At 35.6% G+C, this 18,801-nt stretch overlaps 2 protein-coding genes across 4 annotated transcripts in view; one reads left to right on the forward strand and one right to left on the reverse strand.

Annotated features, from left to right (window-relative positions):
- The window catches only part of LOC107684969 (interferon regulatory factor 2-like), a 12,946-nt gene extending 3,604 nt beyond the window's left edge, over positions 1-9,342 (forward strand). The window contains exons 2-9 of the mRNA XM_016481361.1: positions 3,137-3,230; positions 3,886-3,985; positions 4,231-4,407; positions 4,845-4,879; positions 4,964-5,078; positions 6,310-6,477; positions 6,642-6,685; positions 7,626-9,342. Coding sequence (XP_016336847.1) covers positions 3,144-3,230; positions 3,886-3,985; positions 4,231-4,407; positions 4,845-4,879; positions 4,964-5,078; positions 6,310-6,477; positions 6,642-6,685; positions 7,626-7,955 — 1,056 coding nt within the window. The 5' untranslated portion in view covers positions 3,137-3,143 and the 3' untranslated portion in view covers positions 7,956-9,342. The remainder of the gene's footprint in view (positions 1-3,136; positions 3,231-3,885; positions 3,986-4,230; positions 4,408-4,844; positions 4,880-4,963; positions 5,079-6,309; positions 6,478-6,641; positions 6,686-7,625) is intronic.
- Positions 9,343-10,200: 858 nt separating this feature from the next.
- The window catches only part of LOC107684976 (transmembrane protein 134-like), a 12,119-nt gene continuing 3,518 nt past the window's right edge, over positions 10,201-18,801 (reverse strand). The window contains exons 3-10 of one of the 3 annotated variants that reach the window (XM_016481371.1): positions 13,992-14,166; positions 13,035-13,282; positions 12,882-12,949; positions 11,503-11,589; positions 11,284-11,360; positions 11,005-11,049; positions 10,724-10,777; positions 10,201-10,497 (exon numbers count right to left, since the gene is read on the reverse strand). In XM_016481371.1, coding sequence (XP_016336857.1) covers positions 10,415-10,497; positions 10,724-10,777; positions 11,005-11,049; positions 11,284-11,360; positions 11,503-11,589; positions 12,882-12,949; positions 13,035-13,238 — 618 coding nt within the window. In that variant the 5' untranslated portion in view covers positions 13,239-13,282; positions 13,992-14,166 and the 3' untranslated portion in view covers positions 10,201-10,414. Of the gene's footprint in view, positions 10,498-10,723; positions 10,778-11,004; positions 11,050-11,283; positions 11,361-11,502; positions 11,590-12,881; positions 12,950-13,034; positions 13,283-13,991; positions 14,190-18,801 lie in introns of those variants that run through there. The other 2 variants (XM_016481373.1, XM_016481374.1) reach the window with 2 other exon arrangements.

Here is an 18,801-nt window from a genome sequence, read left to right on the forward strand (position 1 = left end):
TATTTTTTTTTTTTTTTTCAATTCACAATTATATACATTTATGGATTGTGACAAAAAACTGCAGGATATTTTGCAGAGAACTTTTAACCTAAAGTCCAAAAGGGTGTTGTCTATGCAAAAATGCATTGAAAAAGTAGTGCCCAAGAGTGGGAACGAAATTACTTTCAAGACCCTTTTTCCTAGTTCACCTTATGACCTAACCAGCATGACATCCTCTTGTACCATTGTTTGAAGAATTTATCTTCCAGAATCTGGCAGTAAGTTTTGGGAGTTCATTTTTAGTCCATCTCGATATTTTATCTGTAGAAGATAACCTGCTTAACAATTATGCACATCTGAATATAAGGCGTTTTTCACTTCCAGCCTTCATGAACAATAATATATAGGTTATAAGTGATTAAATACAATATTAACACTAGTTAGCAGCCTCGTCTCTGATTGGCCGGAATTATGGCATTTTTTTAACACTGGGTTGTGTTGAGCAAGTCAGCCGTCGGCATTTAGAGAGCATTGAGGGCAGGCATCAGGTGAGCAAGCTAGTGAAACGTTGCACGCGCAAAAGAGAAGGACTGCACACATCCAAAAACGTATTTTAAATGCAAAATTTATTTTAGTGCACTCTAAATACTTTTTTCTTGCGAAACTAACATTTTCTCCACAAAACTCAGATTGCGCGTGTGCAACATGCACTTTTGTGCGCTCAAAATATGATCTTTCGTGCGCAGAATTGTGGCAGAGATCTAATCCTATACGAAACTGGCATCGTGCTTTTTGAATGCACGATCGCTTTTAGTTTCACTTTCGAGATTCACGATCGCACGTACTCTGTTTATACTGTGGAGCGGCAGTACTTGCCACACATTTTATATGTTTGTCAGTGGTATTGAGGATCTGCAAATCATTCGCCATCGTCCTCAGTCATCTCTCCTTACTCTTTTTATGTGGTAAGTAAAATTTGATGTACTGTAATGTAACAGGCAACCGTTACACTGTGTCTACACTGGACGCAACAGTTGTCGTGTCGCGCCGTGCCGCATCAGCTAAAGTCTGTCTACACTGGACACGACAAAGCGACCATTGAAAATCATTTGAAATTTGTGTCAGCACGTCATAAATAGAACGCGGCAGCAGTTTACTGTCGGGGATTTGTCGTGTCACGCCGCATCCAGTGTAAACAGCATCACTGATTATAATGAGTTCTATAGACTGATCTATATATAATAAATCTCTATTATAGATCAGTGGTTCTATAGTACATTGTCGCGCCGCTCGCGTCCGGGGTAGACACGGTGTTAGGAATCGTGTTTTCCCTTATAAGGATTCACGATTCGGGCACACCCCCTAACTCTAAAAAGACATATCTAAATCTGAGGTGTGATGTTTGTATTTGTATTTGCCTGAAAGCAACTGAATTCAAATGGAATAAAAATCACTGTTTGCAGCATTTCTCTGCTCCCAGAAGGCTGGTATTATAACGGTTTGGTTCAGGCAACACGCGAGACCTATTTGGAGAGTCAAGATTAAACTGTGCCGTCAGGGCTTGTCAGCGTGTATTGCATTTCCTCGGTCAACTTCCTGGGCAAAACAGAGCCGAGGAAGAGAGGCTGAAAAGACACAGATTGACGAGATGAATCAGCGAATGACAAATCTTTTGGACACAGAGGTCAGGGCAGGGGTGATTCTGACCTGCTTGACAGATTGAGCAGCTCGTGCTTGTCAGCCACCGTACTCTTCTCTTGCAGATCCAACAGGAGCACATTTATGAGATGAGAGTTCTTGATGACGATGGGGACTTCCTCAAACATGTGCTTTTTGAATGCACGATCGCTTTTAGTTTCACTTTCGAGATTCACGATCGCACGTACTCTGTTTATACTGTGGAGCGGCAGTACTTGCCACACATTTTATATGTTTGTCAGTGGTATTGAGGATCTGCAAATCATTCGCCATCGTCCTCAGTCATCTCTCCTTACTCTTTTTATGTGGTAAGTAAAATTTGATGTACTGTAATGTAACAGGCAACCGTTACACTGTGTCTACACTGGACGCAACAGTTGTCGTGTCGCGCCGTGCCGCATCAGCTAAAGTCTGTCTACACTGGACACGACAAAGCGACCATTGAAAATCATTTGAAATTTGTGTCAGCACGTCATAAATAGAACGCGGCAGCAGTTTACTGTCGGGGATTTGTCGTGTCACGCCGCATCCAGTGTAAACAGCATCACTGATTATAATGAGTTCTATACACTGATCTATATACAGTGCCTTGCGAAAGTATTCATACCCCTTCATTTTTTCCACATTTTGTTATATTGCTGCCTTATGTTAAACTGCTTGAAATTACTTTTTTCCACATCAATCTACACTCCATACACCATATTAACAAAGCAAAAACAGAATTGTCACAACTTCGTAAATTTATTTAAAAAAAAAACTGAAATAAGTACATTGCATAAGTATTCATATCCTTAACTAAATATTTAGCTGAAGCACCATTACAGTCTCAAGTCTTTTTTGTTTGAGGCAACAAGCTTTTCTCATCATCATTTGGCTATTATCTGCCATTCTATTCCTCGCCTCTTCACCTCTCAAGCTCTGTCAGGTTGGATGGGGGCAGGTGCACTTTTTCACGTTTTGGTGCATTGAGCTTTTCTTCTACTCTGTTGAGTCCCTCAGTCCCTGCCGCTGAAAAACACCCCCACACCAGCACACTTTACTTTTGGGATGGTACTCTGCAGGTGATGAGCAGAGCTGGTTTTCTTCAAACATGATGCTTAGAATTGAGGTTCATCAGACCAGAGAATCTTGTTTCTTAGAGTCTGAGGGTCCTTTAGGTGCTGTTTTGCAAATTCCAAGTGTGTTTTCATGTGTCTTCACTGAGGAGAGGATTGAGTTTGGGCACAGCCATAAAGCACAGATCGGTGGAGTGCTGCAGTGATGTTTGTCCTTCTGTAAATTTCTCCTATCTCCACATATGATCATGGTGCTAGAGTGACCATCAGCTTCTTGTTCATCACTCTAACCAAAGCCCTTCTCCATCAATTGCTCAGTTTTGCCATTTACCACATAATGAGTTTTCTATGCTAGACTGAATGTCCAGTACATTTAAATCCTCCCTGTATTCGATTCTATTCAGTGTCAAGATGCCAGTGGACAGAATGAGAATGCGCCCCTGGTTGGAGCAACAGATTGAGAGTGGGCAAATTCAAGGTCTTCACTGGCTCAATGAGGTAAGGGTAGAAATCTGCCATCAAATTCTAATTCATTTATTTTAAGTAGAGTATTTAAGAAGAGCCCTGCACATAAAATGCTGTGAAAAAAAAAAAAAATAAAGTGGTTCTGTAATCAGCGGTAAATCTCCATCACGTGCGTGCTTTCACATGGAGCAGCATTTACTACACAGAGCCTTTGTTCACTGACAAGCTGCGCAAAACCACGTTCATATATGAACGGCCTCAAATACTCAGATGAGCAATGTGTTCTGGTTGTTATCGTGGAATAACACATCTCGGAATGTTGCGACTGACCAATCAGAATCACATATTCCAGAGATATATACTGTACATACATATCATACTAAATGTATATTATCATGGCCATGTTGTACTAATTCATTCCCTCATCTGGCCATGATTTACTAAACAAGGGAACGAATGAATAAGCCATGGGAACGAGTTCTTAATTTGCATGTCATGTGCACGGCTCAATGGTAAAGAACTTTATATCTGTACAAGTTAAGTTTGAACATGTAATTTGTGTGGTAGTTTGTGTCTTTACCAATAACTTTGAAAATTATCTTTTAAATTTGAGCGTGCTTGACATATTACTCAACTCACTGAACTTGAATTGGGTAATAGTACACTATCCAAATGTTTCCATTAACAGGAGAAAAAGATATTTCAGATACCGTGGATGCATGCAGCCAGACATGGATGGGATTTGGAAAAGGATGCACCTTTATTTATGAACTGGGCCATTCACACAGGTAGCTGTTGACAGAGCTGTTGCCCATTCTCTCTTGTATAAAGAATGAGGCTTTAAGGTGACTGATTTAAAAGTGAAAATGGTAATTTCTGCAATATGTCCTCTATGCATTAGAGTTTATTCCTCTTTTACATACAGCTTTGAACACATTTCTAGGGTGATTATTGTGTTGGTTCAACTGGTTTGTGACTCCATTTTGTTGTACGAGATTTTGATTCAGTTGTTACCCAATTATATTTCATACAGGAAAGTATCGCCCAGGTATTGACAAATCAGACCCTAAGACATGGAAAGCAAATTTCCGCTGTGCTATGAATTCTCTACCAGACATTGAGGAAGTGAAAGATAAAAGCATGAAGAAAGGAAACAATGCCTTCAGAATGTACAGAATGCTTTCCTCATATGAAAAAGTTGTTAAGAAAGGTAATTTCATTAATGAAACACAATACTATTTAGTAGGGATGCACCGATATGAACATTTTGGCCGATACCGATAATTCTTTATTTTTGAAAGCCGATAACCGATATGTTGGCCGATAAATCTATATCCAAATTTTTATATACTTTTTGAGAGCCTGATTACAAAAAAGGTCTCTCTGAAGGAAATAATGCATTATTTATCGGCTTTAAGATATCGGCCGATATTTTATCGGGCCGATACCGATAACAGAAAAAATGAGCATTTATCGGCCGATACCGATATGGTGGCCGATATATCGTGCATCCCTACTATTTAGATAAAATCCCATGTCATTCCATAGCATTTTTGCTCATGTACATATCATTAATGTAGGTGTACATAGTTTTGTTTTGGTGTAGAAATTCTAACGATGACATTAGAATGCATATTGTCTTTTCAGGGAAGAAAAAGATGGACCTGGAGCAAAGAGCAAAAGTAGGATGCATGACTGTACACTCAAACAACAGTGCACATTTCTAAGTACCGCAAATAATCTCACACCTATGTTTGATTCCTTAGAGGGTTTTTCAGAAACGGAAAGCTGGCACTCCCAGAAAATATAAAATTACAAAAGAACAAAGTGAAGAGAACTTAATGGAAGAAACTACACCGGACAGCACTGTGCTATTTGCTGGTAAATAACCAAAACATGCACACAATCCCTTATTGCAATGAATGTTTGAATAAAAAAGTGGTATTCAAAAACAAATCATGTTAAAACTCAGAACTAATTTTTATTTATAACTAACTTTTAACCAATTTTTAATCATCTGGTCTCAGTGTTATGTTTTCATGTAAAAGCAAACTTCTTTTTCTGAAATGTTTTGCTAAAACAGATATCTTTAATGTAAATGCCAAATGGTTTGACATTTTATCACATTCATTATTCATACATTTTACTTAAAGGGATAGTTAACCCAAAAATGAACATTTGATGTTTATCTGCTTACCCCCAGGGCATCCAAGATGTAGGTGACTTTGTTTCTTCAGTAGAACACAAATTATGATTTTTAACTTTAACCGTTGCAGTCTATCAGTCGTATAATGCATGGCAATGGTAACAAAATCTATGAGCGTAAAAAAAACATGCACAGACAAATCCAAATTAAACCCTGCGGCTCGTGACGACACATGATGTCCTAAGACACGAAACGATCGGTTTGTGCGAGAAACCGAACAGTATTTATATAATTTTTTACCTCTAATACACCACTATGTCCAACTGTCTTGAGCGTGCGCACGGCATCCGGTGCGTGAGGTGTGTACGCGCTCTGGCGTAGTTTACGCAAGCGCCGGGAAGCATCTTGGATGCCCTGGGGGTAAGCAGATAAACATCAAATGTTCATTTTTGGGTGAACTATCCCTTTAAGGGTGGCTTAAAGGGATAGTTTACCCAAAAATAAAAATTGTCATCATTTACTCACCCTCAAATTTTTTACAAACCTGTATGTGTTTCTTGTAAAAGAAGAAAAAAATATATTTTAACGTATCTTGGTAACCAAACAGTTTCTGGTCCCAATTGACTTCCACAGTAATTTTTTCCGTACTAAGGAAGTTAGTAGGCACCAACAACTGTTTGGTTATTCACATTCTTCAAAATATCTTCTTTTATGTTCAGTAGTAGAAACAAACTCATACAGGTTTGAAACAACTGGAGGATTACTAAATGACAGAATTTTTGGGTGAACTATCCCTTTACGTATCAAAATACTTTTTCAGTAATTTACTGCATATCGATTGGTATGCACTGAAGGACTTTAATAATACTACATCTAACATACATTAGCGCAAATGATTAAAATGTATTTTAGTAGAAATGTTAAAGATGAAGTCTCTAAATCATACATGCTTATTCATCAACACAGAGCAGGAGAGCTTCCCTGTGCCCATGTCATCTGAGAGGGAGATGGCTGTAGCTGAATTACCTGATGTGTGTGCAGTTGTTGAGGTGGCAACGGAGAATGAAGAACCTGCGTTTAGCTCCACTGATATGTGTCTGCCTCTCCAGGACTCCCATGTTTCATCCTACAGTGGTAGGGTTTTTTTTTTTTGCATTCAACTCTACTGTCTTTGTGTTGTATTTACCACTGGAATAATAAACTACATATTACTGCTACTATTACTGAATTATGTTATTGTTGGCCACAAACACAGCTGGATATAATTATGAATTCTATTCTCTATTTTGCCTCAACAGAGAGTGACACAGAGAGCACAAACAGCGAGGAAGACTTAGCACAGGTATGAATGTAAATGGGTAAAAAAAATTCCAAGAAAGGATATCTTCCTTTTCATATTTTTATATACAATTTAGGCTCTTATATCTTATGAAATTGTGTTCTTGGTAACAGTCAGTTACAGCAAATACACTACAATTTTAAAGTTTGGTGTCACTATGATTGTTTTTTAAAAAATCATGAGGTAGCACTTTAAAGACAAACTAGTTGCTTAGTAGCATGCATATTACTAGAATATAGGCTGTTTATTAGTACTTCTAAAGCACATATTAATGCCTTATTCTGCATGACCATATTTTAGATCCTTTAATCATACCCCATACCTAAACAACAACCATTATGACTATTAATAAGCAGCAAATTAGGAGTTTGAGCAAAAGTCATAGTTAATAGTGAGAATTGGTCCCCAGACTAAAGTGAGACCAAACATGAATACTTTAATTTAGCAAGGATGCATTAAATTGATCATAAGTGACCATATAGGCACTTTCTATTTAAAAAGAATCCTGAATAACATGTATCACAGTTTCCACAAAAATATGAAGCAGCACGATTGTTTTCAACATTGACAATAATAATTGATTCTTGAGAACCAAATCAGCATATTAGAATGATTTCTAAATCATCATGTGTAATGGCTGATGAAAGTTCAGCTTTGCCATCACATAAATAAATTACATTTTATAATATATATAAAAAAGACAGTTATTTTAAATTGTACTAATATTTCACAATGTTATTGTTTTTACTGTATTTTTTGTTAAAATAAATTCAGTGTTGATGAGCATAACATTAGAAACATTAAAAAAAATTGTACTGACCCCAAACCATTGAACAGTAGTGTACATAGACATTTCATTTTCAAGCCACAGCCAATTTGGGATTTTTATTTTTATTAAATTTTTTTTGATTATGCTAAGAGTGTTATTAACTTCCCCCTTCAGCTTCCCCGGGACTTGTCCTTAAAAGCTTCACAAAGATCATCATGTAGTTCTGTGTTAAGGATCCCATCATCAGCTCAATCCTCACCAAACACATTTTTCACATCAACAAAAATCAATTTCAAAGTGACCAGCTGCAGAGAGGACTCACCCCTAATTGCTTACAACACTCCTCCATGGTTTCCCTGCCTGTTTAGTTTCCAAAACGTCACAGACATGCGACCCTCAAGTCCTGCCCCCTCACCAGATCTCACCAGCAGCCTGGCTTCTCAGGCAAGTGTGATAGCTAAAGCTGTGGACCTCTCTGTTGCAAAACACAAAACACTACAATGAAGACACTTGAAATGTACAACCCGCTGCTATTCAAATGATACATATACACCCATACTTCAACATTAATCAAGTACTCTCAGGTGTAAGATTTCCCTCAAATATTATCCTGTGTTCGTGTTCAGCTTTTAAAACCAAACAGAGTTCCAAGCTATCTGAATCCGTTATATTACATATCATTATATTTCTGAAATAGTTTGCAGCACACTACCTCATTCTCATAACTGCATTAAATTTGTAACTTGTAGAACTACCTCACGGATGTGACACTTGATCACAGAAGTTGTCAGTGTAAGCTAGTAATGATGCAGCATTGGGAGAATATGCTTGTATTAATTTAGCATTGGAGTGACATTTCATACATGTTGACCGTATATATAATAAAACAATAAAGAACGAAATAGAACAGTTACTGGGGAATTTTTAAGGGGAATTTGTATGCGTCTTTCTACAGGGTACTGTAGCAATATTGAAATCACAGTTTTTGAAAGATATGATTAAGGTTTCAGTACATTCATATATGAAATTGTCATGACATTTGACATTTTTGTCACTCCAGACCAACAGAATTATTGAACTGTCTGTCTGGAAACTTTAAGTTTTACTTGAGGTTCAGCTCTCCCATGTTAGTAGGGCTATAAATACTTGAATAGAGACACTCAGAGTTGTGTATTAACTTGTCAAACCGTTCTCATTTGTGTTCTGAATCACTCTTATTTTAAGGTAACGAGATTTTGCTATTGTTTTTGTATAAAGTATTTTTATACAACAGTCACTAATTTACATAATGAACAAATACAGTATGGAGATTAAAAAGCAAATATAAAAACAGGTTTATTGTAGTGTCAGTGATTAAAAAATTACACAATACAAAATCTTTTCAACACTCATTTGTTGTATAATGTACATTAAAACAGTGGTTCAAAGTGTTAGTAGTGGTACTAGTTAAAAAGATGAATGTGGAGTAGAAAAGCAAATCACTTTTGTTGCTGCATCTAACCTTGATTTTACAATAGAGGGATGAGAAGTCAATGTTTTACAACTCAGACTCTGTGTATGCAGTGGTCTAAATAATAAATTGTATTCTTGGTTTTCACCAATTGTGATTTTCATTCTTCACGTCATTTGTTTCATCTATAAATTTCATTTGTTTTATACAAAGCTAGTGGTGTACAATTTCATGTTGTTAATGGCGCTATATTCATAACAAAAATGTGTACATCTATAACAAGCTTATTATAATGTTTCATGCTCAATTCCAATTATGTTTCACTGAATTGATAACTTAACACTGTTGCACTGCTAATATAAAACATCTCAATTAGATGTGACTTCAATTCTATATTATACACAGATGTTTAAAAGCAATAGTTCACCCAAAAATGAAAAAGAAAGCGTTCTCCCCTCAAGCCAACCAAGATGTAGACGAGTTTGTGTCTTCATCTGAACAAATTTGGAGAAATTTAGGATTACATGACTTGCTCACCAATGGATCCTCTGTGGTGAATGGGTGCTGTCGGAATCAGAGTCCAAACAGCTGATAAAAACATCACAAGAATCCACATGACTACAGTCCATCAATTAACATCTTCAGAGGTGAAAAGCTGCATGTTTGTAATAAACAAATCCATAAACAAGGCGTTTTCACTTCAAACCGTCGTTTCTGGCAAAATACAATTCTATAATCCATACTAACACTTCCTCCATTGAAAAAGTCCATCCCCTGCTTTCCTCTCACGTCAAAATCTTTTTTTGACCGTTTTCACTTGTCAGTGCTTGATCTGTACATATTTCTCACCTGATTCAGATGAGACTACTTCACTGGTGAAAGCAATATTATAGATAGATGACTCGTATTTTAGCCGGAAACAACTGTTAAGTTAAAAACTGAATCAGGAGAGAAATGTGCACAGATCAAGCACCACTTACAAGCAAAACCAGTTCTAAACAAATATGTCGGTGGATTTTGATGTGAGAGGACAACAGGAGATTATGGACTCATATTTTGCCCAGAAACGACCGTTTGAAATGAAAACACCTTAATGGATTTGTTTAGAACAAACATCGATTTTCACATTACAAGACATTAATTGATAGACTGGTGAGCAAGTGATGTAATGCTAAATTTCTCCAAATCTGCTCCATCTTGGGTGGCCTGAGAGCAAGTTCATTTTCAGCAAATTTTCATTTTTGGGTGAGGTTTTATTACAGTCTGTGCCTTCTTTTGAAGTAAGATTGTATATTGTTGCACTTGATACTCTAAAAAAAAAAAATTATAATAATAAATCACAGTTTTTTTTTTCTGTAGAGGTTATACTTAGACCTGTGTACAGACTGGCTTTTACCAAAATGAAGAAAGTGTTTAGAAAACCACTAGTAACTGAGGTTGTAAAAGTATGTCATCCACTTTGAAATGGTGGGCAATCAATACCACCAGTCTGGATGATGTGAAGAAAAACGGTTTACTTCTCAAAGTACGGCAAATAAAAGAACTTGAATCCTCTTCGTCCCCGAACTGCACAGCTTATATAGATCACGTGATAGACTGAAACAAAAAAGGGAAGAGCAAGAGTTTCGTTGTTTTTCTCTAGCATTTTTCTTTAAGCAATGCCGCCTGTTCAAGTCTTGTTCTTCCTCTGCATGAACAACTTCTCTTGACTGCACAGATAAGTTCACAATTCATAAAACTATATTATCCAAGGTCCAAAATCCACTACTGATATTTACAATGGCAAACCTGACTTGTATATTAAGAACACATTAGATCTTACCACCGGGAATGAAGAGAAGAAATCCAGGAACAACGAAAATTGCACTTGAAACACCTAAAAAAGGCATAAATACATGGTTTACATAATTATACAGGACAAAATTAGCATAAAACCAACTGTTGATTTAGATTATGTCTGAAGGTGGTCTTTGTTTTTAAGGCATGCAGAGCACTGATTTATTAGGTGATATGCTCCACTTATAATTAGCTGAACAAGTTTGTGTTCTAAAGCAATCATGCTCATGTTTCATAGTTATTTACAGCCAATGTGACAGATCTTACCTGCATGAGGGTTTAACTGTATGACAATGCCTGTAAAAATCAAAGCTGATAGGAAGGAGGAACAGGGAGGGGGAGATAGGTAGGGGAGAGATAATACAATAGCTTAACAGCAGACAATTGCATTTGAATTTACCATCTATGCTCAAGAGTTGACAGCAAGGTAAACAAAGACAGCACTTTACAAGTCAAACAGAAACAGCAGTTCCCAGACACCTTCCTCCTGAGATCAGTAGTACTTGTTATGATCAAAAAACATCACAAAAGGTATGATAGTCTTACCAACTCCAGTGATTAAGAGGAGGAATGAGGCAAGAACAACTCGTCTGTTCTTCTTCACCAGCGGGTGAGACGTCCACCTGGGAACAATCCACACAGAACAAAGCACAAGGAAAGGAAAAGAATATCATAAACTATTTTAATTGACCCAACCAGAGTGATTTTGGTTAATATCAGCTTAAAATCTCATCCAGAAATATATAAACGGGGGGGGGGGGTTACCCGCAGCAGTGAGCAGACAGCTGTGTGACTGAGCTGAGCGTGCTGAATGACCACTGAGAGCTGCAGTAGGACAGAGTAGCAGGATCACTGGAACACAAGACAGACACGGGCTTGACATCAGGCTTTGACAAGTAGGCCTACTTGTACATCAAATGTGAAGATAAATATTTTATTTCTTTAAGTTGGCTATTTAATTACTTGTTTATTTAGCAGTTGGTCACTTGTTATTCTCTCATGAACAATGTGCAGCAAATTAAGATGCTGGACTAAGAATTTAGAATTACCTTAAGTGTAAAAAGAAACAAAACGTTCTATAAGATGCCATTTAAAATCTGCCATTTCTAACAACTACAGTGAATGACAATTAGAGTTTTACCACAGCAGCTACACAGATCAAAACTGGCATTTTTGCTAATGATTAATTAGGATAAACTTGTAGTTTAAACTTCTAAAGTTGGGGTCTGGGGGAGTAATTGTTCGCATGTTTCCATTAGCAGTAAGTTTTTTTGCCATATCAGCTTCACAGACTATTTCTTACTCTGCTTGTTCAATCTGTCAACAATAATAACAACTAATCATAATAATAATGACAGTAGGAAATGTACATTACACTGACAAACTCATCATCAATGACAATTGCTGTTAATTGCATCTGAAGGTTTTAAATCTCAGGTGGAGATTTTAAATTCTGATTTGTTATAACATTAAGTGCTGCAACACAGCTTGAATTAAATTAAAACCCCAATAACCAAAATGGGAGTTAACTTTAAACTCAGGACGACTTTTAAACTCTGCTTAAAGGGTTAGTTCACCCAAAAATGAAAATTAGCCCATTATTTACTCACCCCCGAGGCATCCTAGGTGTATATGACTTTCTTCTTTCAGATGAATCCAATCGGAGTTATATTAAAAATTGTCTTTGATCTTCCAAGCTGTTTAATGGCAGTCCTACATCATCCGCCCGGAGCTGCTTCCGTGTACAACAGTGAGCGCAAGCTAGATTGAATTGATTATTATGTTTTAAATATGGTAATTTTTCTTACAAAAACGCATTGATTCGCTACAGGAGGCCTTTGTTCACCCCCCGCAGCCGTGTGAGGCACTTTTTATTATGGATGGATGTGCTTTATTTCAGTTCTTTTGGTCTGATGAACTGCAACACCTGCTGACTGCCATTAAACAGCTTGGATTCGTCTGAAAGAAGAAAGTCATATACACCTAGGATGCCTCGGGGGTGAGTAAATATTATTATTATAAATAATAATAACCCTTTAATGAAACCCTTATTGGTGCAACCCATCCTTCATTTTGTACTATGCTGCTCAAATTATTTCATTCAATGTTCAATTAATTTCCTTGCTTAATGAGAATTTTCAAACCTGATTTTGAAGAAGTTATTGAAAGAAGAGTTCACAGTGCCACCTAAAGCATCTTCATTTTCCAGGTTCTGTGGGTGAACACAAACTAAAGTTAGTCATATTTGCCTGTAAAAGACTCTCTAAAAGAAAGCAACACTCATGTAACCACCTGACCTGATATTTCAGATTACTGTGTTCAGGAGTGCCAGTGGGTCCAGAAGTTTGTGTTTTAGCAAAAGAAAGAGGTCCAAACATCATCTCTCCCCCGCCATCCTTCTCTCTCCCCTTCCATTCCCCCTCATCCTCTCCAGGCACCACATCTTCCTCCTCCTCCTCCTCCAGGACGAACGCGTCATCAATTGTGAACTCTGTCCCCATTGCTACACGCCCTCGGATACTTGCTGTTTGTTAACTGGCAACCACTGTGAAGTTAATGAACATCTTAGTCTAGTTACTGTCCTCTATATTTTCATAATGCAGTATAGTGCATTGACTGCCCTATAACATTCCTTTACAATACACAGTAATGAATTTTACCTTTTTCTCTCTAAATCACTTCGTCCCAACTGTAAGTATTACTAAAGATTCAAAGTGATTGGTCTACAAAATTGTATAAGTACAAGGGAAAGTGTTTTATAAAGACAATTATGCAACAATTAACTTTTTGTTTTTATCAATTTTTATGATTGCTGTTCATAACAGCTGTTGTTTATTTAATTTATTTATTACTGAAAAGTTCACAGATTGTAAAACTTTATTTTATGAGGCAGATTCAGGTTCACATGTAGAATAAATGCCGAGTGTGACAGAGTAATTGCCCTGAGGAAGCATGTGACTGACACGCTCTTCCGCTTGTTCCTAACAACAGAATGTTCGCATCCACCCCAAAACAATCTACAGCTTGCGTATTGTAAAGGAGCTCGTTACACGCGACACATAATTTTAAGTGTGATACAATAATAGAATGCGAGTTTAAAACCTCGTATGTCATTAAAAATAACAGTTGTTTTGTTTTGAGGCAAAATGTCTACTGCTAATTTTACGAGTCTGCCTGAAAATTTAAAGAGTCGAACATCCCGTTATCAAGACCAACAATAGCGCAAAATTACAAAGGAAGAATCCTCTACTTACTGTCCATTAGTCTTGATCTTCGTCAGTTATTTATAGATCTGTCTGCCATGATCCTTAGATCACTTCCAAGGCATACAAAGTTAGTAAAGCTGTTTAAATTTATTATTTACTCGCCGGCGAAAAACTTCAACCCAAACTTTGCTAGTAACAGCTGCTTCTTTTTCGTGGGTTGAGTCTAAACACACAAAAGTAGCGGTTGTCTCTTCAGTGACACCCGGAGGACTGGAGGATTCAGCAATTGCACTCAAGAAAACATGGGGCATTTTTTTTTTTTTTTTTGCAATTTTTAGAACAAAGAACATATAAGGGCAATAACATTTAAACTGAATGAAAACAAATACTTAAAATAAATAAATAAATAAAAATTAAATAAGAAAAGCAATAAAAAAAAAATCTCACGTCTGTAAACAAGTACAAATCATTACAAATTATTCAAAGAATAGATTTAAGGCTTTAAAGTAATTTATTTTTTTTTGCTTTGTTATTTCTTGTTTCTTTTAACGTATACAAGTAGTGACCTATTTCTATTCTGAAATTAAACCAATTAACTAAAAAAAAAGATTTATTTTGGTGTGTAATGTATTTATTATTCCAGATTAAGCATTTGTGAGGGGAAAAATTGTGTTTGTATATAATAATCCATGATAACAATGCCTGTTTGTGAAAATTGGAAAGTTTTATGGGAAGCTTGCTAATAGTAAAATTACAATTAAGAAGAAATTCAATACCACCTACTTTTTCAAAAATAATATTAGGGATATAATACCATAGCTTATCTTTTGAACGGATATAATTTTGTATCCACTTAATTTTAAAAATAGTGTTAGATATTTCAAAATCAAGTACATTTAGCCCACCTTGATTAAGTGGATTACAAAGTATTTTTTTATTCAAATAATGATGTTTATTTTTCCAAATAAAATTATATATACATTTATTTATCTCATTAATGATACTTTTTGGAATATCTATAGCCATTGCGGTGTAAACTAGTCTGGATAAACCTTCAGATTTTGATAATAAAACTCTCCCGTTTAAAGAAAGGTCTCTCATCAGCCAAATATTCAATTTCTTTTGAATTTTGTTCATTATTGGGATATAATTAAGATTTATTCTTTCTTTTTGATCTTTGCATGTCGTAATTCCTAAATAAGTAATATAATCTTTTATTGGAATGCCACAAAATTCAGACAAGTTACTGGGTCTTTCTTTTAAAGCAAACAATTCACATTTTTTAATATTTGTAACTAACCCTGATACTAAATAGATTTCATGAAGACACTCAAGAGCCACTTTTAATTATTTTATTTCTTTTAGAAAATTGCCGTATCATCTGTTAACTGGGAACATTTAATCATATTATTGGCCAACTGGATACCTTGAAATGGATTGATTTTAATATGAAGATACAATACTTGCATGACCAATAAAAATAACAGAGGAGATAATGGATCTCCTTGTTTAACACCTCTACCTATATTAACTATATTAAATCTAGGAGTGGTCCCGAAGGGTAGTTTAACAGAGCTATTACAATCCTTATATAATGTTCGAACTGCACGGATAAAGTTGTTGGCAAAACCAAAGAAATCAAGAACTTCAAATAAAAAATTGTGGTTTACAGTATCGAATGCTTTATAATAATGTATAAAAAAAAATGTAACTATCGTCATTTAAAAGAAAATTGTAGTCAATCAGATCTAATATTAATCGAATATTATTGCCAATATATCTACCACGTAAGAAGCCAGATTGACAATCATCTATAATTTCATTTAAAACTAACTTCAATCGACTTGCAAATATATGTGAAAGTAATTTAGTATCATTATTGATTAGAGTTATAGATCTCCAATTTTCTATATTTAATAGGTCTTTACCTGGCTTAGGAATCGATGTAATCAATCCCTGTAGCATAGTTGGCCAACATTATTTCATTTTGCAAAATTTCTTTGAAGACATATAAAAGAAACTCTGAAATATCTTCTTTGAACTCTTTATAAAATTCACAGGTCAGCCCATCGCTGCCTGGTGCTTTATTATTTTTAAGCTTTTCAATGCTTTTATGAATTTCTTCAAGAGTTATGTCTTGATCACATATGTATTTAGAATGATGATCTATAGTTTTTGCATTTTTTTTAAGTGAATCTAGAAAAAAAGCAACATTACCTATATTATTATTTTGGGCATATAACTTTTCATAAAATGTAACAACAAAATTAGATATTAGTTTTGGGTCCACTGTAAGAGAATCGTTAATCTTGAGTTTCTTTAAAGAGGAAAAATCTCAATTTTTTCTTTCAAGACTGAAAAAATATTTAGAATTCGATTCACCTTTTTCTAACCACTTTCTCCTTGACCTTATAAACGCACTCTTAGCTTTATATTCATAGATTTGTTCTAATTCCAATTGTAACTTTATTAAAAGATTTTTATCTTGTTCACTTTCTAGTTGTTTGTCATATATATCAATTATGTTTTGAATTAAGCTATTTTCTTTGTTTCTTTTGGTTTTGGCTATTTCTTTACTTCTTGAGACTGCACATTTTCTAATTTCACATTTCATAATTTCCCAATTTGTTCCATATAAGCCTGATATTTTAGCATTATTGTAACATCGCTTTATCACACTTTTAACATTATCCTTAAACTGAACATGTTCAAATAGTGAATTATTTCATTTCCAGTAATTGAAATTAGATCCTCGAGTTCTTGTATCACCAAGGCTGATAACTAAATGGATCATTCTATGGTCACTGAAGACTGAAGGCACTATTTCAGTCTCCTGAATTTGATTCCCAAGTTCCTCAGATGTTAACCAAAAGTCAATTCTAGATTGTATAGATCTATCTTTATTACGCCAAGTAAAGTCTATCTTATCAAGATTTCTGTGCCTCCACTCATCCCGACAATTTAATTGGGAACATAAATTAAATATATCAGTATATTGGGACTGTCTACTGATACGGGGAGGAAAACAAACATGGGGCATTTTGATACGAGAAGGGTGTTCCTGCACAACCGGAGGCTGCGGTTTCAGGACCGCAGTTCTAGGACCCTATTCTTTTGTAACAGCGCCACCGACCTGCTCAGCCTCCTGCAATGAGAAATTCCGTAGGACAGCCAGGGCATATATGATGGCCTGTGAAAAAACAGTTAATTTAAGTATACTATTATAGCACTACTGAACAGCAAGCCATTATACATTGGTCCATACACGAGCATGCACCAGCATGCAGTTTATACAGTAGATTTTGTAAGTGCAGGAGCAGTATACACACAAACACATTACATGGTCCGGCATACCTCTGCACTTCATCTGTGAAGCTCAGTTATGTTGGTGTCCTATGCAGCACTCCTCTCAGATCGGCAAACTGGACAGTTGTTCCTCACTGTCGAGGTAGACAGGCACTCGGGAAGAGGTTAGCTTATGAGACCACTTAGAGGGCTTCCCGTTGAGTACACCCTATGGGCAAACCATGGTGCAAAAACAGTTATTTTGAGGAAATGTATACATTTAAGATAAAGATAAAATAATTTGCAGCATAGTTAAAAAATATTGTTAATGTTATTCCTAATTAAGGCCCTTGCAAACCGCTGACCATGCCTTTCAAACATCAACCAGATTAATATAAAGTACTGCCAAAGGACAGGCTAATAACACATATTGTGGTGCAACCAAGCAATGTGCCCAGTTTAATTATGAAAGATGATTTATACTTAACTAATATGCTAAAACAATGAGTATCAAACAAAGCAGGTATTACACATTTTGTAATTAACATCTGATGCATTTATAAATCAAAAATCACAATTGAAATAAAAAAAAATGTTCCTGAGGTTCAATATCTTTAACAACATGTACAAACATTACTACAAACTAAACCACCAGGGTCCTAGAAATGCGGTCCTGGAACTGCAGCCTCCGGTATATTATCCAATTCGGTAGGTGGCGCTGTTACAAAAGAATAGGGTCCTAGAACTGCGGTCCTGAAACTGCAGTCTCCGGTTGTGCAGGAACATACTATTGTTTGATACAGATGAGATGATACATGTATAGTTATAGTTTTTTTGTTATAATAATAACAATAATAAAGTATAATTCCTTTAGTAATTATTAAAAATAATATAACTTATATAGTGCATGGTGAAAAGCAATTATTTAGACACTGGGCACAAGAGCATATTAGTTGCTTACAGTCCCAATGTGTTTCTGTCTGAGTGTGTATTTTGAAATGATGAGCGATCTTATCAAATTCTTCATAAATCCTTCATAAATACATTCTGGCATAATTGTCCCTTGAATTTAATTTTATGTAAGAAAGGATTTGTGTAAACAGAAATTTGCTATGTTCTTGTTTAAGGCCCAGTATAAGGTCCAGTGTCTTTTTCTTCAGTTCTAGCTAGACAGATATTTACCCTCCTTCCTTACAGTCTGTAACTGTATGTAATAGAAGGTGGTGTGCTTCTAATGCTAAATAAGTTTGTCACCTTTTTTCTGTCATTGCCCAGTACCATTCTACAATTGATGGCTGTCTCTCATTTGATTGCTCTAGTGATAAAACAAAGGTGTGGACATTTGTTAATCTCTCTTATAATCAAGATGAACTTGTAAATAATTACATTCTCAGGCACCTTTCAGATATCTGTGAGGAGTAACCAACTGTCATGCTTTATGTAATATCACTAAAAAATAAAAAAAATTAAAATATTTAATATTTAAAGTCTTTCAAATATTTTATTTTCATGTTTTATCAAATATGAGGTTATAATTTATTTGACATTATATATATATATATATATATATATA

Source organism: Sinocyclocheilus anshuiensis, unplaced genomic scaffold (assembly GCF_001515605.1).
Source record: "Sinocyclocheilus anshuiensis isolate Anshui unplaced genomic scaffold, SAMN03320099.WGS_v1.1 scaffold685, whole genome shotgun sequence".
In the NCBI taxonomy this organism is placed as follows: Eukaryota; Metazoa; Chordata; class Actinopteri; order Cypriniformes; family Cyprinidae; genus Sinocyclocheilus; species Sinocyclocheilus anshuiensis.